This window comes from Oncorhynchus mykiss, chromosome 6, assembly GCF_013265735.2.
Source record: "Oncorhynchus mykiss isolate Arlee chromosome 6, USDA_OmykA_1.1, whole genome shotgun sequence".
Lineage (NCBI taxonomy): Eukaryota > Metazoa > Chordata > Actinopteri > Salmoniformes > Salmonidae > Oncorhynchus > Oncorhynchus mykiss.
This window is the reverse complement of record NC_048570.1, coordinates 9,739,989-9,756,022: the sequence shown is the minus strand read 5'-3', so window position 1 is coordinate 9,756,022 and position 16,034 is coordinate 9,739,989. Positions and strand designations below refer to the sequence as shown.

General features: G+C 47.4%; 1 protein-coding gene across 2 annotated transcripts in view; it reads left to right on the top strand.

Annotated features, from left to right (window-relative positions):
- Positions 1-16,034, top strand: part of si:ch73-72b7.1 (netrin receptor UNC5C) — a 313,017-nt gene that overhangs the window by 201,485 nt on the left and 95,498 nt on the right. For both annotated transcript variants that reach the window (XM_036979369.1, XM_036979368.1), the window contains exon 5: positions 10,095-10,275. In XM_036979369.1, the coding sequence (XP_036835264.1) occupies positions 10,095-10,275 (181 nt within the window). The remainder of the gene's footprint in view (positions 1-10,094; positions 10,276-16,034) is intronic.

The following is a 16,034-nucleotide window of genomic DNA, read 5'->3' as shown; positions in this document are numbered from 1 at the left end:
CACAGCGTTGATTATAGTCACAGCGTTGATTATAGTCACAGCGTTGATTATAGTCACAGCGTTGATTATAGTCACAGCGTTGATTATAGTCACAGCGTTGATTATAGTCACAGCGTTGATTATAGTCACAGCGTTGATTATAGTCACAGCGTTGATTATAGTCACAGTGTTGATTATAGTCACAGCGTTGATTATAGTCACAGCGTTGATTATAGTCACAGCGTTGATTATAGTCACAGTGTTGATTATAGTCACAGTGTTGATTATAGTCACAGCGTTGATTATAGTCACAGCGTTGATTATAGTCACAGCGTTGATTATAGTCACAGTGTTGATTATAGTCACAGCGTTGATTATAGTCACAGCGTTGATTATAGTCACAGCGTTGATTATAGTCACAGCATTGATTATAGTCACAGTGTTGATTATAGTCACAGCGTTGATTATAGTCACAGCGTTGATTATAGTCACAGCGTTGATTATAGTCACAGTGTTGATTATAGTCACAGCGTTGATTATAGTCACAGCGTTGATTATAGTCACAGCGTTGATTATAGTCACAGCGTTGATTATAGTCACAGCGTTGATTATAGTCACAGCGTTGATTATAGTCACAGCGTTGATTATAGTCCCAGTGTTGATTATAGTCACAGCGTTGATTATAGTCCCAGTGTTGATTATAGTCCCAGTGTTGATTATAGTCACAGTGTTGATTATAGTCACAGCGTTGATTATAGTCACAGCGTTGATTATAGTCCCAGTGTTGATTATAGTCACAGCGTTGATTATAGTCACAGCGTTGATTATAGTCACAGCGTTGATTATAGTCCCAGTGTTGATTATAGTCCCAGTGTTGATTATAGTCACAGCGTTGATTATAGTCACAGCGTTGATTATAGTCACAGTGTTGATTATAGTCACAGCGTTGATTATAGTCACAGCGTTGATTATAGTCACAGCGTTGATTATAGTCACAGCGTTGATTATAGTCACAGCGTTGATTATAGTCCCAGTGTTGATTATAGTCACAGCGTTGATTATAGTCCCAGTGTTGATTATAGTCCCAGTGTTGATTATAGTCCCAGTGTTGATTATAGTCACAGCGTTGATTATAGTCACAGCGTTGATTATAGTCACAGCGTTGATTATAGTCCCAGTGTTGATTATAGTCACAGTGTTGATTATAGTCACAGCTTTGATTATAGTCACAGCATTGATTATAGTCACAGCGTTGATTATAGTCACAGCGTTGATTATAGCGACTGCATGTTGAATGCGGGGAATACTCTCCCACTGGGCAGCCAAGTAGACATCTTTATTTAACACGGACCTTCGGGTCTTTGACGTCAACATAAAAGGATAATTCTACCAGTGGTTAAAATAGTAATCAGATCATGTTGCTCCTTTCTGAAACATGGTTTAACTTCTGAACAGATTCCCTAACGTCCAGAAGGACGACACATGTAGAGTCACTCTGACTTTGAATATGAGAGAGACATTGTACTTTTTGAGATTGTACCAACTAAAAACATTATGAAGCAATAATTGGCCATTACACCGGAACCTGTCAGAATTGCAACTGACAGCTAGACAATTTGCGTGGATGGGAGTCCTCAAAGCTGTTAAAATAATGTGTCTGAGGGAATAAGAGACATCTCTCATCTCAGACACACTCTTTGATCAATTATAAACCTTTGGAAGTGAATTTAAGGAAGCAAACTACATGTTTGGAGTGTTACCAGTGCCTTCAGCAGTAAGTCATTCTTCCCCTTCCCTACTCTTATTTTTCTAACTCACACACACACACTCACACACACACACAAAAAACACACACTCACACTCACACACACACACACACACACACACACACACACACACACACATATTTGCGGGCCTCCAGATTAAATTTCTATGAACTTTCCTTGATTGACTTTGAACGTAATGATTAGTCCCGTAATGGCCTTTGTTACTTGGTGTAATGAATGGCTTGATTAGTATTCTCCTTAGATGAATGAGGAAGATGAGACATGTGGAGGCTGAGTGGGTCTTGTGTCACTGGTCCTGTGGGTCCCTCACCCTCCCTGTGTTTATTTCCTGGAGCCAATTGTCTTTCAGTGTCAGGGAAGCGTCTGCGTCCCAAAAAAGCACCCTAATACCTATCGGTCACATGTAGTGCACTATGTATGGAATGGGGACGCAGACATAAGCAGGAGATACAGAGCCACGGCGTATATATTATCTATTTTATTACTTTCTCTCTCTCTCTCTCTCTCTCTCTCTCTCTCTCTCTCTCTCTCTCTCTCTCTCTCTCTCTCTCTCTCTCTCTCTCTCTCTCTCTCTCTCTCTCTCTCTCTCTCTCTCTCTCTCTCTCTCTCTCTCTCTCTCTCTCTCTCTCTCTCTCTCTCTCTCTCTCTCTCTCTCTCTCTCTCTCTCTCTGTCTCTGATCTCCCATTCTTTCTCCACTGTTCCTGCTGACAGGCCAGCTCGCGCTCTTGAAGCCTGGGCTGACATGTGTGACATGAGATACAGAGCCACGGCGTATATATTATCTATTTTATTACTTTCTCTCTCTCTCTCTCTCTCTCTGTCTCTCTCTGTCTCTCTCTGTCTCTGATCTCCCATTCTTTCTCCACTGTTCCTGCTGACAGGCCAGCTCGCGCTCTTGAAGCCTGGGCTGACATGTGGCAATTTCCCCCCTGTTAATGACAACAAATGTGCCAATTATGTTAATGACTCTCCCGATGCCAATCAGTCAATAATGAGCACCACGACCACATCTGTCTGGGGAGGAGTAGAGGCCTTGTGTCTGAGAGGAGGAGGAGGGGGGGGGGGGGGTCTGGTTTGTGTGTCTATGTTTTTGTGTCCATCTGTGTTAGGGACGAGTTTGAAGGGGTGGTAGAGGTGGAGGATGGTAGAGGTGGAGGGTGGAGGATGTGGAGGTTGTTAGAGGTGGAGGTTGTTAGAGGTGGAGGGTGGTAGAGATGGAGGGTGGTAGAGATGGTGGTAGAGGGGGAGGGTGGTAGAGGTGGAGGATGGTAGAGGTGGAAGGTGGTAGAAGTGGAGGGAGGGTGGTAGAGGCGGAGGGGGGTGGTAGAGGTGGAGGGAGGGTGGTAGAGGTGGAGGGAGGGTGGTAGAGGTGGAGGGAGGGTGGTAGAGGTGGAGGGTGGTAGAGGATGGTAGAGGTGGAGGGAGGGTGGTAGAGGTGGAGGGTGGTAGAGGTGGAGGGAGGGTGGTAGAGGTGGAGGGTGGTAGAGATGGATAGTGGTAGAAGCGGAGGGAGGGTGGTAGAGGTGGAGGGTGGAGGTTGGAGGAGGTGGTAGAGGTGGAGGATGGTAGAGGTGGAGTGTGGTAGAGGTGGAGGGTGGTAGAGATGGAGGGTGGTAGAGGTGGAGGGTGGTAGAGATGGATGGTGGTAGAGGTGGAGGGTGGTAGAGATGGAGGGAGGGTGGTAGAGATGGATGGTGGTAGAGGTGGAGGGTGGTAGAGATGGAGGGTGGTAGAGGTGGAGGGTGGTAGAGGTGGAGGGTGGTAGAGGTGGAGGGTGGTAGAGATGGAGGGTGGTAGAGATGGAGGGTGGTAGAGGTGGATGGTGGTAGAGATGGAGGGTGGTAGAGATGGATTGTGGTAGAGGTGGAGGGTGGTAGAGATGGATGGTGGTAGAGGTGGAGGGAGGGTGGTAGAGATGGAGGGTGGTAGAGATGGAGGGTGGTAGAGATGGAGGATGGTAGAGGTGGAGGGTGGTAGAGATGGAGGGTGGTAGAGCTGGAGGGTGGAGGAGGTGGAAGGTGAGGGAGGGAGGGGGAGGAGGTGGAGGGTGGTAGAGATGGATGGTGGTAGAAGTGGAGGGAGGGTGGTAGAAGTGGAGGGAGGGTGGTAGAGGCGGAGGGGGGTGGTAGAGGTGGAGGGAGGGTGGTAGAGGTGGAGGGAGGGTGGTAGAGGTGGAGGGAGGGTGGTAGAGGTGGAGGGTGGTAGAGGATGGTAGAGGTGGAGGGAGGGTGGTAGAGGTGGAGGGTGGTAGAGGTGGAGGGAGGGTGGTAGAGGTGGAGGGTGGTAGAGATGGATAGTGGTAGAAGCGGAGGGAGGGTGGTAGAGGTGGAGGGTGGAGGTTGGAGGAGGTGGTAGAGGTGGAGGATGGTAGAGGTGGAGTGTGGTAGAGGTGGAGGGTGGTAGAGATGGAGGGTGGTAGAGGTGGAGGGTGGTAGAGATGGATGGTGGTAGAGGTGGAGGGTGGTAGAGATGGAGGGAGGGTGGTAGAGATGGATGGTGGTAGAGGTGGAGGGTGGTAGAGATGGAGGGTGGTAGAGGTGGAGGGTGGTAGAGGTGGAGGGTGGTAGAGGTGGAGGGTGGTAGAGATGGAGGGTGGTAGAGATGGAGGGTGGTAGAGGTGGATGGTGGTAGAGATGGAGGGTGGTAGAGATGGATTGTGGTAGAGGTGGAGGGTGGTAGAGATGGATGGTGGTAGAGGTGGAGGGAGGGTGGTAGAGATGGAGGGTGGTAGAGATGGAGGGTGGTAGAGATGGAGGATGGTAGAGGTGGAGGGTGGTAGAGATGGATTGTGGTAGAGGTGGAGGGTGGTAGAGATGGATGGTGGTAGAGGTGGAGGGAGGGTGGTAGAGATGGAGGGTGGTAGAGATGGAGGGTGGTAGAGATGGATTGTGGTAGAGGTGGAGGGTGGTAGAGATGGATGGTGGTAGAGGTGGAGGGAGGGTGGTAGAGATGGAGGGTGGTAGAGATGGAGGGTGGTAGAGATGGAGGGTGGTAGAGGTGGAGGGTGGTAGAGGTGGAGGGTGGTAGAGGTGGAGGGTTAGGGTTTGAAGAGGTGGAGTATGTGTATGTGCTTACGTGTGTTTGTGTGTTTATCAGTGGCAGGCAATGCTCTGTCTCACAACAGCATGGACAGTGAATTTCACGGCAGACTGCAGAGTCCCTGCCAGTGGTGTGTGACCAATCAAGGCACAGCGGGGTTTCAGGGGGGGTTGAGTTGGCGACACGACCACCTTTGTTGTTGTTATTATCATTATTCAGGTGGAGATGTTAACGCAGCCTATGGATTGGATTATTCCTATCTCATTTAACTAATCACGGGTAAATGCACAATAATCATGATATTAACAGTCCAATGATTGAAAGAGCTACCACCTCGACTGTTGTTTATCAGTCAAGCAGATTGTTAATGGACCGCTGTTAAACCAACAGACAGGCTGGTGGGGGTGAATGATTGATTCTATGCTTCATTGGAGGGTTCTATCTGGAAATGTCAGGTGCTGTTCTCTTCCCAATGATGTGTAATATATGAATGAAAGCGTACTGCATATTTGATAGTATTACATTATTCTGCCCCGTGATCTCCTAGGGTTCGTGGTGTCATGTCTTCTGCTCTAACTGAACCGATATGTTATACTAGGCTGTCATAGCCTAACGCTATGTGCAGATTACAGAATGGCTTTCCATGGTCCGGGCTGGACCAGGCCAAGTACACAGGGCCATTCGAGGTGTGTTTAACGGTGTGTGTCTCAGAGAAAGACAGGGCGTCCTGGAGAGAGGAGGTTAGAATAACACACTCTGTGTCTCAGTGGGGGGCTGGTCTGATCCAATAAACCACTCTCCATCCCCCAGCTGTGACTAACGGCTAGACACACACACACACCGACGCGCACGCAGACACACACCGACGCGCACGCAGACACACACATGCACGCACGCACGCACGCACACACACACACACACACACACACACACACACACACACACACACACACACACACACACACACACACACAGTAACCATCTCTCCTTCAGCCACAGGAGCTTTCTTTGTCTCAGCTCAGCATAGCCCACATCAAGACACCCGCTTCAAATTAATTCAGAATAATACCGGGAGTATTAGGATTGATAGGACTACAATTTACCACTGAACTAATGGTAAGGAATCACTAAGTCTATTGGTAAGGAATCACTAAGTCTATTGGTAAGGAATCACTAAGTCCATTGGTAAGGAATCACTAAGTCTATTGGTAAGGAATCACTAAGTCTAGTGGTAAGGAATCACTAAGTCTATTGGTAAGGAATCACTAAGTCCATTGGTAAGGAATCACTAAGTCTATTGGTAAGGAATCACTAAGTCTATTGGCAAGGAATCACTAAGTCTATTGGTAAGGAATCACTAAGTCCATTGGTAAGGAATCACTAAGTCTATTGGTAAGGAATCACTAAGTCCATTGGTAAGGAATCACTAAGTCTATTGGTAAGGAATCACTAAGTCTATTGGTAAGGAATCACTAAGTCCATTGGTAAGGAATCACTAAGTCTATTGGTAAGGAATCACTAAGTCTAGTGGTAAGGAATCACTAAGTCTATTGGTAAGGAATCACTAAGTCCATTGGTAAGGAATCACTAAGTCTATTGGTAAGGAATCACTAAGTCCATTGGTAAGGAATCACTAAGTCTATTGGTAAGGAATCACTAAGTCTATTGGTAAGGAATCACTAAGTCTATTGGTAAGGAATCACTAAGTCTATTGGCAAGGAATCACTAAGTCTATTGGTAAGGAATCACTAAGTCCATTGGTAAGGAATCACTAAGTCTATTGGTAAGGAATCACTAAGTCCATTGGTAAGGAATCACTAAGTCTATTGGTAAGGAATCACTAAGTCCATTGGTAAGGAATCACTAAGTCTATTGGTAAGGAATCACTAAGTCTATTGGTAAGGAATCACTAAGTCTATTGGTAAGGAATCACTAAGTCTATTGGCAAGGAATCACTAAGTCTATTGGTAATGAATCAAGGAACAATTATCTCAGAGCTAAAGATGATTGTTATGTTTTCTGGAATCTCACTGAAGAACAGTAATGTTGCTTAATTGTGTGCTGCTGTTGTAAACCAGCATTTGATTACCCCTTATTTAACAGTACATTATATAGCAGGGAGTGCCTTTGAAATGACTTGCTAAAATGACAATTATCTAATAATGTGCATATTAATAATTACAACTCATTTCTGTGAGATTCGTTGATAGAATCGTAGGTTTGTACCATTTGGTACCAGGGAGTTACCAATGGTGTTGAATTATTCTGAGGTTCGTTTTGTTTGACCATTCAGTAGTGGTGTTGTGACATTATCTAGACAAATACTGCAGAGGATATCTGGTTTTGTATCAGTGTATTATGATACGGGGGAGTTGTTTTGGTTGTTTTCTTTGACCGGTGTTTCCAGCATTATCCACTAGGTTTACTGCAGGTAGAAAATAGTAGGACATGTTCTTTAACTGACACAAGCTGTCTCCAATCAGTCAATCCATCAATGTCTGGTTGTGAATGAGTGTTTGATGCGGTATCAACCTAAGCCAGAGAAGGCGTAGCTCTGTGAATCTTAATCACACAAAGCCGACTATTTGGCAGTGAAAACTATTTGTAGATCAGTGATTATACACCTCTCTTTGCTCAAGCTGATCCTCTCCAACGGACTCTGAAGTTGTAGCAAAAAATGATCAATTAGGGGCAATTAAGGGACGTGTCAGATACACCGGATAGGTGCAGTAAAATATGCTGTTTTTAATTTAAAAAATCGTTGGTACAGCTCCCCAGGAGGAAAAATAAGGCCTTGCTCAAGGGCACAGACAGATTTTTCCCCTTGTCGGCTCGGGTATTCGAACCAACAACCTGCAGCAAACCAAATGGTCAATGCTGGAAATTCCGGTCAAGGAAATAAATAAATAAAAACAACTGGCCCTACTTATATTGCAAGACTTTAACTTTGGCTTCAGCATGCTAGCAGGCATTAACCATTCTATAAACACACCCTCACTCTCTCTCCCTCTGCTTTCATTACTGATCTCCAAAGTGGTATCCCCACTGGGTTTTCGTCTCTTTTCTACCTCCCCTTGGTCTTCACACGAACACTTTCCAAACCGATGCCGGCTTGGTCTAGGGGTTTTGCTGATTTTGCACAGTGGGGAGTAGCCTGGAGCACTGATGAAGGAGCGGGGTGAAATGCACACCTGCATTATGGCGTTTGTTGATATTTGTGTCTGCGGTAGTGATGCCAAAAAGTAGCCGTTTTAAACTGGAAAACAACCCCCGAGATGATTTGAATGACTTTCAATATTTCGCTCGTTAAAAAATCCTACAGCGTAATCAAATGATTAGTCACATATTTAAATGACGTGCTGTGATGATTATACAAATGTATGTATATATCAGATTATGATTATTAATAAATGAGACTGATATTGACTAAAATGGCTCTCTGGCTTCACCTGCCTGAAATACACTCCATATAGTAGGAAGAAAATATGGGATTTAGTGTTGCTGATGAAAAGAAATAACCCAACTTTTTTCCTCCTAGCTCCAATGTCGGGTAGCGAACGGACCTAAAGGTGGTTTAGGGTATTATAGAGAGCTCAGACTCTGTCTCAGTAAGCCTGGGTCTCAGTCAAAAGCCTGTAGATCAGTTGCTCTGCCTCTGACTCCTGTCCCCTGCCTGCTTGCCTGCCTGCCTGCCTGCCTGCCTGCCTGCCTGCCTGCCTGCTTGCCTGCCTGTCTGCCTGCCTGTCTGCTTGCCTGCTTGCCTGCCTGTCTGCTTGCCTGCCTGCCTGCCTGCTTGCCTGCCTGTCTGCCTGCCTGCCTGCCTGCCTGCCTGTCTGCTTGCCTGCTTGCCTGCCTGCCTGCCTGCCAGCCAGCCAGCCAGCCAGCCAGCCAGGCAGCCAGCCAGCCAGCCAGCCACAGCTCCCACAGCTTTGTGGCACTGTACGGTGTCCATATTAGGATAAGTAAAACATAAATATAAATAACTAAATTGCTGTCTATTATGGCTGTCTATTATGAACACCGTAGCATTGCTCTGTTAGCATGGGTTAGGCTGTCTATTATGAACACCGTAGCATTGCTCTGTTAGCATGGGTTAGGCTGTCTATTATGAACACCGTAGCATTGCTCTGTTAGCATGGGTTAGGCTGTCTATTATGAACACCGTAGCGTTAGCATGGGTTAGGCTGTCTATTATGAACACCGTAGCATTGCTCTGTTAGCATGGGTTAGGCTGTCTATTATGAACACCGTAGCATTGCTCTGTTAGCATGGGTTAGGCTGTCTATTATGAACACCGTAGCATTGCTCTGTTAGCATGGGTTAGTGCTACAATACACTGTGCTCATCTATTTACGTGTATGAATCATACTCTGCGCATTTTATCAGCTTTGCTACCCTGTCTGGTTTCTGGGTTACGTGAGGTTCTCTCTCTCTGTGTGTGTGTGTGTGTGTGTGTGTGTGTGTGTGTCTTGCTCAGTTGAAGCACTGCTGGAATTTTCACTTGGCTCTTTCAGCTTTCATTTCAAGCCTTTAGTGTGAGACAGACAGTTAAAAGCAGACACTTCTATTCCCGATGAGGGCTAATAAGCTATCTCCTTCACACAGTTCCACACCCAAAATAATGACTCCCTCACACCTACTTCTGAGGTAAATGGGAAGGTTATGAACTCTGAACTCATCCTTAACATTCAATAGTCTGTTCCTATAGCTGCTTGGACTGGACTTGATTATGATTTTCAACGTCATTTTGATCATACAGCTTCATACAGAAAGCATGTCTCTTTTTGTCTGTACGTCTGTATGTTGTTGTTGTTGTTGTTGTTTCTTGCATGTCCTTGTCCTTTTCCCGTACAGCTGCATTGTCACTGTTGATAGAATTAATTCCCAAGGAGCCACCATGCAAGTCAGGCCAGACACTGCTCCCAGTGAGAGCAAGGAGGCGCTGTGAATTTTCCATCAGAGCAGAACTCATAAGGAAAAGCATGCGACGGTAACCTAAGAAAAACACAGAATTTCCCTTTCAATGTCTGAAAATTCCATTCCCCTAATGTGAAAGGGAAATAAAAAAAAACAGTACATTTGATAGGTCTTGACATTTACGGTGCATGCCGTAAACCTTTTGACAGGTTAAATTTACGAGAACTTGTGGCAGTAACTATGGCATTCGGGAAATGTGATTAGTATCATAAATGAAGCTAGCTTCCTCCTGTCCTCTCTTTCACCTGGATCTTACCTCCCTCCCTCCTTCCTTCCCTCCTCACACAGTTTTCTCCTTGTGTCCATCTCAGGTTGAGTGGTTGAAGAACGAGGAGATCATTGACCCGGCTGATGACCGTAATTTCTACATCACCATTGACCACAACCTGATTATAAAGCAGGCCAGACTGTCGGACACGGCCAACTATACGTGCGTGGCCAAGAACATTGTTGCCAAGAGGAGAAGTACCACTGCTACTGTTATTGTCTATGGTGAGTAGACTGTGTCTCTATAGACACCTGTTGTATGGTCAGTAGACTGTGTCTACACCTGAGCCTGTGTGTATCAAGCGTCTCAGAGTGGGAATGCTGATCTAGGATCAGTTTTCCCTTTTAGATCATAATAAATAAGATAATATGGGCAGGGAGAGGACCTGATCCTAGATCAGCATTCCTACGTTTTTGATTAGGGGTCCTGATCTACAGTACATGGCCTCAGCTCTAATCAACTCTACCTCATTGATCCTCAATCTTAGCATCCTTCTCTCCCATCCCAAGATACGGTTGCAGAAACATTATGTACAAAATCATTTACAAATACCGCGAAAACCCCCCACATAATAACACAATTGGTTGGGAGACCGTAAAGCGGCTGCCATCTCCTCCGGCGCCATTTTGAATAGGCCTCCTTCTCCATAACATAGACAGTCATCTTTACCAAACCACTATCAATCAACATAACCAGATCATCATTCTGTAACACAGAGACATGGTCTGTGTCCCAGATGACAGCCGATTCCCTACATACAGATACAGTAGGGTCTTAATTTGATCACCCTGTTGCCAGAGACCTTGACTGCAATGCTGAACATTTTAAACTTGTATTTGAGGTTTGTAATTTCCACTTAGAAATTTCAGACAACCCTACAAAAAGGACCATTAATTATAGTCCACATAATGTTTCACATTTCCTGTTGCTGCAGCATTATTTTCTTGCTGTAGTAAACTGGCTCAAAATAGGATCCTACATCTGTAGTGCACTATAAATGGAATAGGGTGCCATTTGAGATGATACTATGCTATTTATCACCCAGACAGTCATACCTGTCCACAATGCCGAACACAGACCAACCGATAAACTGACAAACCAATTACTGTACATTTCCCCATAACCATAAACAACACTCATCGTCAGTCAACCATAGCACGCTTTCCCCCTAATCAGCACGATTAGCCAAGAAAACCTCCCTCTGCTCAATGTAATGAGCCTGCTCATCCAGCCAACATGCTCTCTGTAACATACCTAATGTTCCCACCTGACCCTCACCAATTAAAACCCACCGATCCCGGGCCAGATCCTAAACGAGCCCGTGTGTGTGTGTTCCAAATGTCTGAGCACACAAGCCCAGGGTCCACAACAAAGAACCATGGCTATGTCCCAATTATCTCTCATTCCTCGCAAAGAGTGCTTTTTTCTTACTTTCCTTCCCTGATATGAAAGGAAATGACTGGTATAAGAAATGTGGAGGAAACTCCCACTAGCCCATGCCTCTACCAATCAAATGGTTTTAGATTTGTGGGAAGTAGTGAATGAGGGCCGTAGCCATAGTGACTGAATGTATCCAAAACGTCAGGTTGTATCTGCATAGAGAAGCATATCTTCATGTCCTATGTGTTTTACCCACAACACCACCATCACTTTACAGGAGCATATTGAACATCTTCTCTCTGTTATTCTCAGAGGACTCAGAGGACCAGCACCAGTTCAGAGAGCTTTTTTCATTTCCCATTTCTACCAGACATCGGGCTCAACACGTGCTTCACTGCAGGCCCCTCAACTACAACTACAATTAAAATAACACCACAGCTGTCACCGCACCACACCACTACTGACACCACAGCTGTCACCGCACCACACCACTACTGACACCACAGCTGTCACTGCACCACACCACTACTGACACCACAGCTGTCACCGCACCACACCACTACTGACACCACAGCTGTCACCGCACCACACCACTGCTGACACCACAGCTGTCACCGCACCACACCACTACTGACACCACAGCTGTCACCGCACCACACCACTACTGACACCACAGCTGTCACCGCACCACACCACTACTGACACCACAGCTGTCACCGCACCACACCACTACTGACACCACAGCTGTCACCGCACCACACCACTGCTGACACCACAGCTGTCAACGCACCACACCACTACTGACACCACAGCTGTCACCGCACCACACCACTACTGACACCACAGCTGTCACCGCACCACACCACTACTGACACCACAGCTGTCACCGCACCACACCACTGCTGACACCACAGCTGTCACCGCACCACACCACTACTGACACCACAGCTGTCACCGCACCACACCACTGCTGACACCACAGCTGTCACCGCACCACACCACTGCTGACACCACAGCTGTCACCGCACCACACCACAGCTGTCACCGCACCACACCACTACTGACACCACAGCTGTCACTGCACCACACCACTACTGACACCACAGCTGTCACCGCACCACACCACTACTGACACCACAGCTGTCACCGCACCACACCACTGCTGACACCACAGCTGTCACCGCACCACACCACTACTGACACCACAGCTGTCACCGCACCACACCACTACTGACACCACAGCTGTCACCGCACCACACCACTACTGACACCACAGCTGTCACCGCACCACACCACTACTGACACCACAGCTGTCACCGCACCACACCACTGCTGACACCACAGCTGTCAACGCACCACACCACTACTGACACCACAGCTGTCACCGCACCACACCACTACTGACACCACAGCTGTCACCGCACCACACCACTACTGACACCACAGCTGTCACCGCACCACACCACTGCTGACACCACAGCTGTCACCGCACCACACCACTACTGACACCACAGCTGTCACCGCACCACACCACTGCTGACACCACAGCTGTCACCGCACCACACCACTGCTGACACCACAGCTGTCACCGCACCACACCACAGCTGTCACCGCACCACACCACTACTGACACCACAGCTGTCACCGCACCACACCACTACTGACACCACAGCTGTCACCGCACCACACCACTACTGACACCACAGCTGTCACCGCACCACACCACTGCTGACACCACAGCTGTCACCGCACCACACCACTACTGACACCACAGCTGTCACCACACCACACCACTACTGACACCACAGCTGTCACCGCACCACACCACTACTGACACCACAGCTGTCACCGCACCACACCACTACTGACACCACAGCTGTCACCGCACCACACCACTGCTGACACCACAGCTGTCACCGCACCACACCACAGCTGTCACCGCACCACACCACTACTGACACCACAGCTGTCACCGCACCACACCACTACTGACACCACAGCTGTCACCGCACCACACCACTGCTGACACCACAGCTGTCACCGCACCACACCACTACTGACACCACAGCTGTCACTGCACCACACCACTACTGACACCACAGCTGTCACCGCACCACACCACTGCTGACACCACAGCTGTCACCGCACCACACCACTACTGACACCACAGCTGTCACCGCACCACACCACTGCTGACACCACAGCTGTCACCGCACCACACCACTACTGACACCACAGCTGTCACCGCACCACACCACTACTGACACCACAGCTGTCACCGCACCACACCACTACTGACACCACAGCTGTCACCGCACCACACCACTACTGACACCACAGCTGTCACCGCACCACACCACTGCTGACACCACAGCTGTCAACGCACCACACCACTACTGACACCACAGCTGTCACCGCACCACACCACTACTGACACCACAGCTGTCACCGCACCACACCACTACTGACACCACAGCTGTCACCGCACCACTGGTTTAAACAGCTGAGGGATGGGGCTGGAGAAAAGTTATATTCTTCAAGAATCAATGGCAATATATCAACAATTTGAAATTCCAAAAATGGATTCACCAATTTCAGATTGCCCCTTAAATAGTTTGTATTTTATTTCCTACTGACAGACACATTAATTGAAAACCAACAGAATGAACTATTCAGCTAAACATGAATACACATTTAATATTTGTATGAAAGGAGAATCTTTAAGGTCCTATGTGGCTCAGTTGGTAGAGTGTGGCACTGGCAAAGCCAAAGGTTGTGGGTTTGATTCCCACTGGGGTAACCCATACCAAAACATGTATGTAACCATGACTACAAGTTGCTTTGGCTGAAAGTATCTGCTAAATGGCATATGTTAATTAAGTCTTTGTCAAGCCGCTCTCTCCTGTAGGGCTTTTGTCACGTTGAAATTGTTGTCCATGTGGTGCTCAACCCAGCGCCGGATTGTGTTGACTCTGTTTACTCTCCATTTTCTGAGAACTGAAATAGTGTGATGGGAGGTTATTATAGCAGTGGGAAGGAGAGTTTGTTGCTGCAGAGTCTGAGGATGCGCTGCTAACTAATGAGTGCTGTAAGGATAGTGGAGTGAAGACAAACACATCGGAAAGCATCAGGGTGCGTGTGTGTGTTTCTGCGGGTTCGTGCGCGCGCGTGCGTGTGTGCATGTAATATAGGTGTGGGACTCCTGAGCTGCCGCGCGTTTAAACAGTCATTATCGCCGTTAGAAATGAGAGGGGGAGTAACGGAGGAAGCTTTGATGTCTGCTCAGCCTCTGATGACTTTGTTGGAATCCACCCTGTTCTCCGTCTCCAGTGTTCCCTCTCTCCCTCTCTCCCTCTCTCTCTCTCTCCCTCACTCTCTCTCTCCCTCGCTCTCTCTCTCCCTCGCTCTCTCTCCCTCGCTCTCTCTCTCCCTCGCTCTCTCTCTCTCTCTCTCTCTCTCCAGTGTTCCCTCTCTCCCTCTCTCCCTCGCTCTCTCTCTCTCCGTCTCCAGTGTTCCCTCTCTCCCTCGCTCTCTCTCTCCCTTTCTCCCTCTCTCCCTCACTCTCTCTCTCCCTCGCTCTCTCTCCCTCTCTCCCTCTCTCCCTCGCTCTCTCTCTCTCTCCCTCTCTCCCTTTCAGTGTTCCCTCTCTCCCTCGCTCTCTCGCTCTCTCTCTCTCTCTCTCTCTCCCGTGTTCCCTCTCTCCCTCGCTCACTCTCTCCGTCTCCAGTGTTCCCTCGCTCCCTCTCTCTCTCCCTCGCTCTCTCTTTCTGTCTTTGACACGGCAAATGAAGGGATAGAAATGAGAGAAGGCTTTTTGACAAAATGGGGAGAGGGAGAGTTTATTCACATGATTAATCCTTAAATCCTCCCAAATATCAAATACTGTACCGAACACTGTTCCATGTGAGCGTAAACAAACACACACCTGCATGGGCACACAAATCAAATCAAATTGTATTTGTGTCATGCGCCGAATACAACAGGTGTAAACCTTACTGTGAAACGCTTACTTACAAGCCCTTAACCAACAATGCAGTGCAAGAAATAGAGTTAATAAAATATTTACAAAATAAACTAAAGTTAAAAGTCGAATCAATCAAAAAAGTAACACAATAAATGTACATAACAACAACAAGGTTCTATACAGGGGGTACCTGGTCAACGTGGAGACTATATACAGAGGGTACCTGGTCAACGTGGAGACTATATACAGGGGGTACCTGGTCAACGTGGAGACTATATACAGGGGGTACCTGGTCAACGTGGAGACTATATACAGAGGGTACCTGGTCAACGTGGAGACTATATACAGAGGGTACCTGTACAGAGTCAATGTGGAGACTATATACAGGAGGTACCTGTACCGAGTCAATGTGGAGGCTATACACAGGGGGTACCTGGTCAATGTGGAGATTATATACCGGGGGTACCTGGTCAACGTGGAGACTATATACAGGGGGTACCTGTACCGAGTCAATGTGGAGACTATATACAGGAGGTACCTGTACTGAGTCAATGTGGAGACTATATACAGGAGGTACCTGTACCGAGTCAATGTGGAGGCTATACACAGGGGGTACCTGGTCAATGTGGAGACTATATA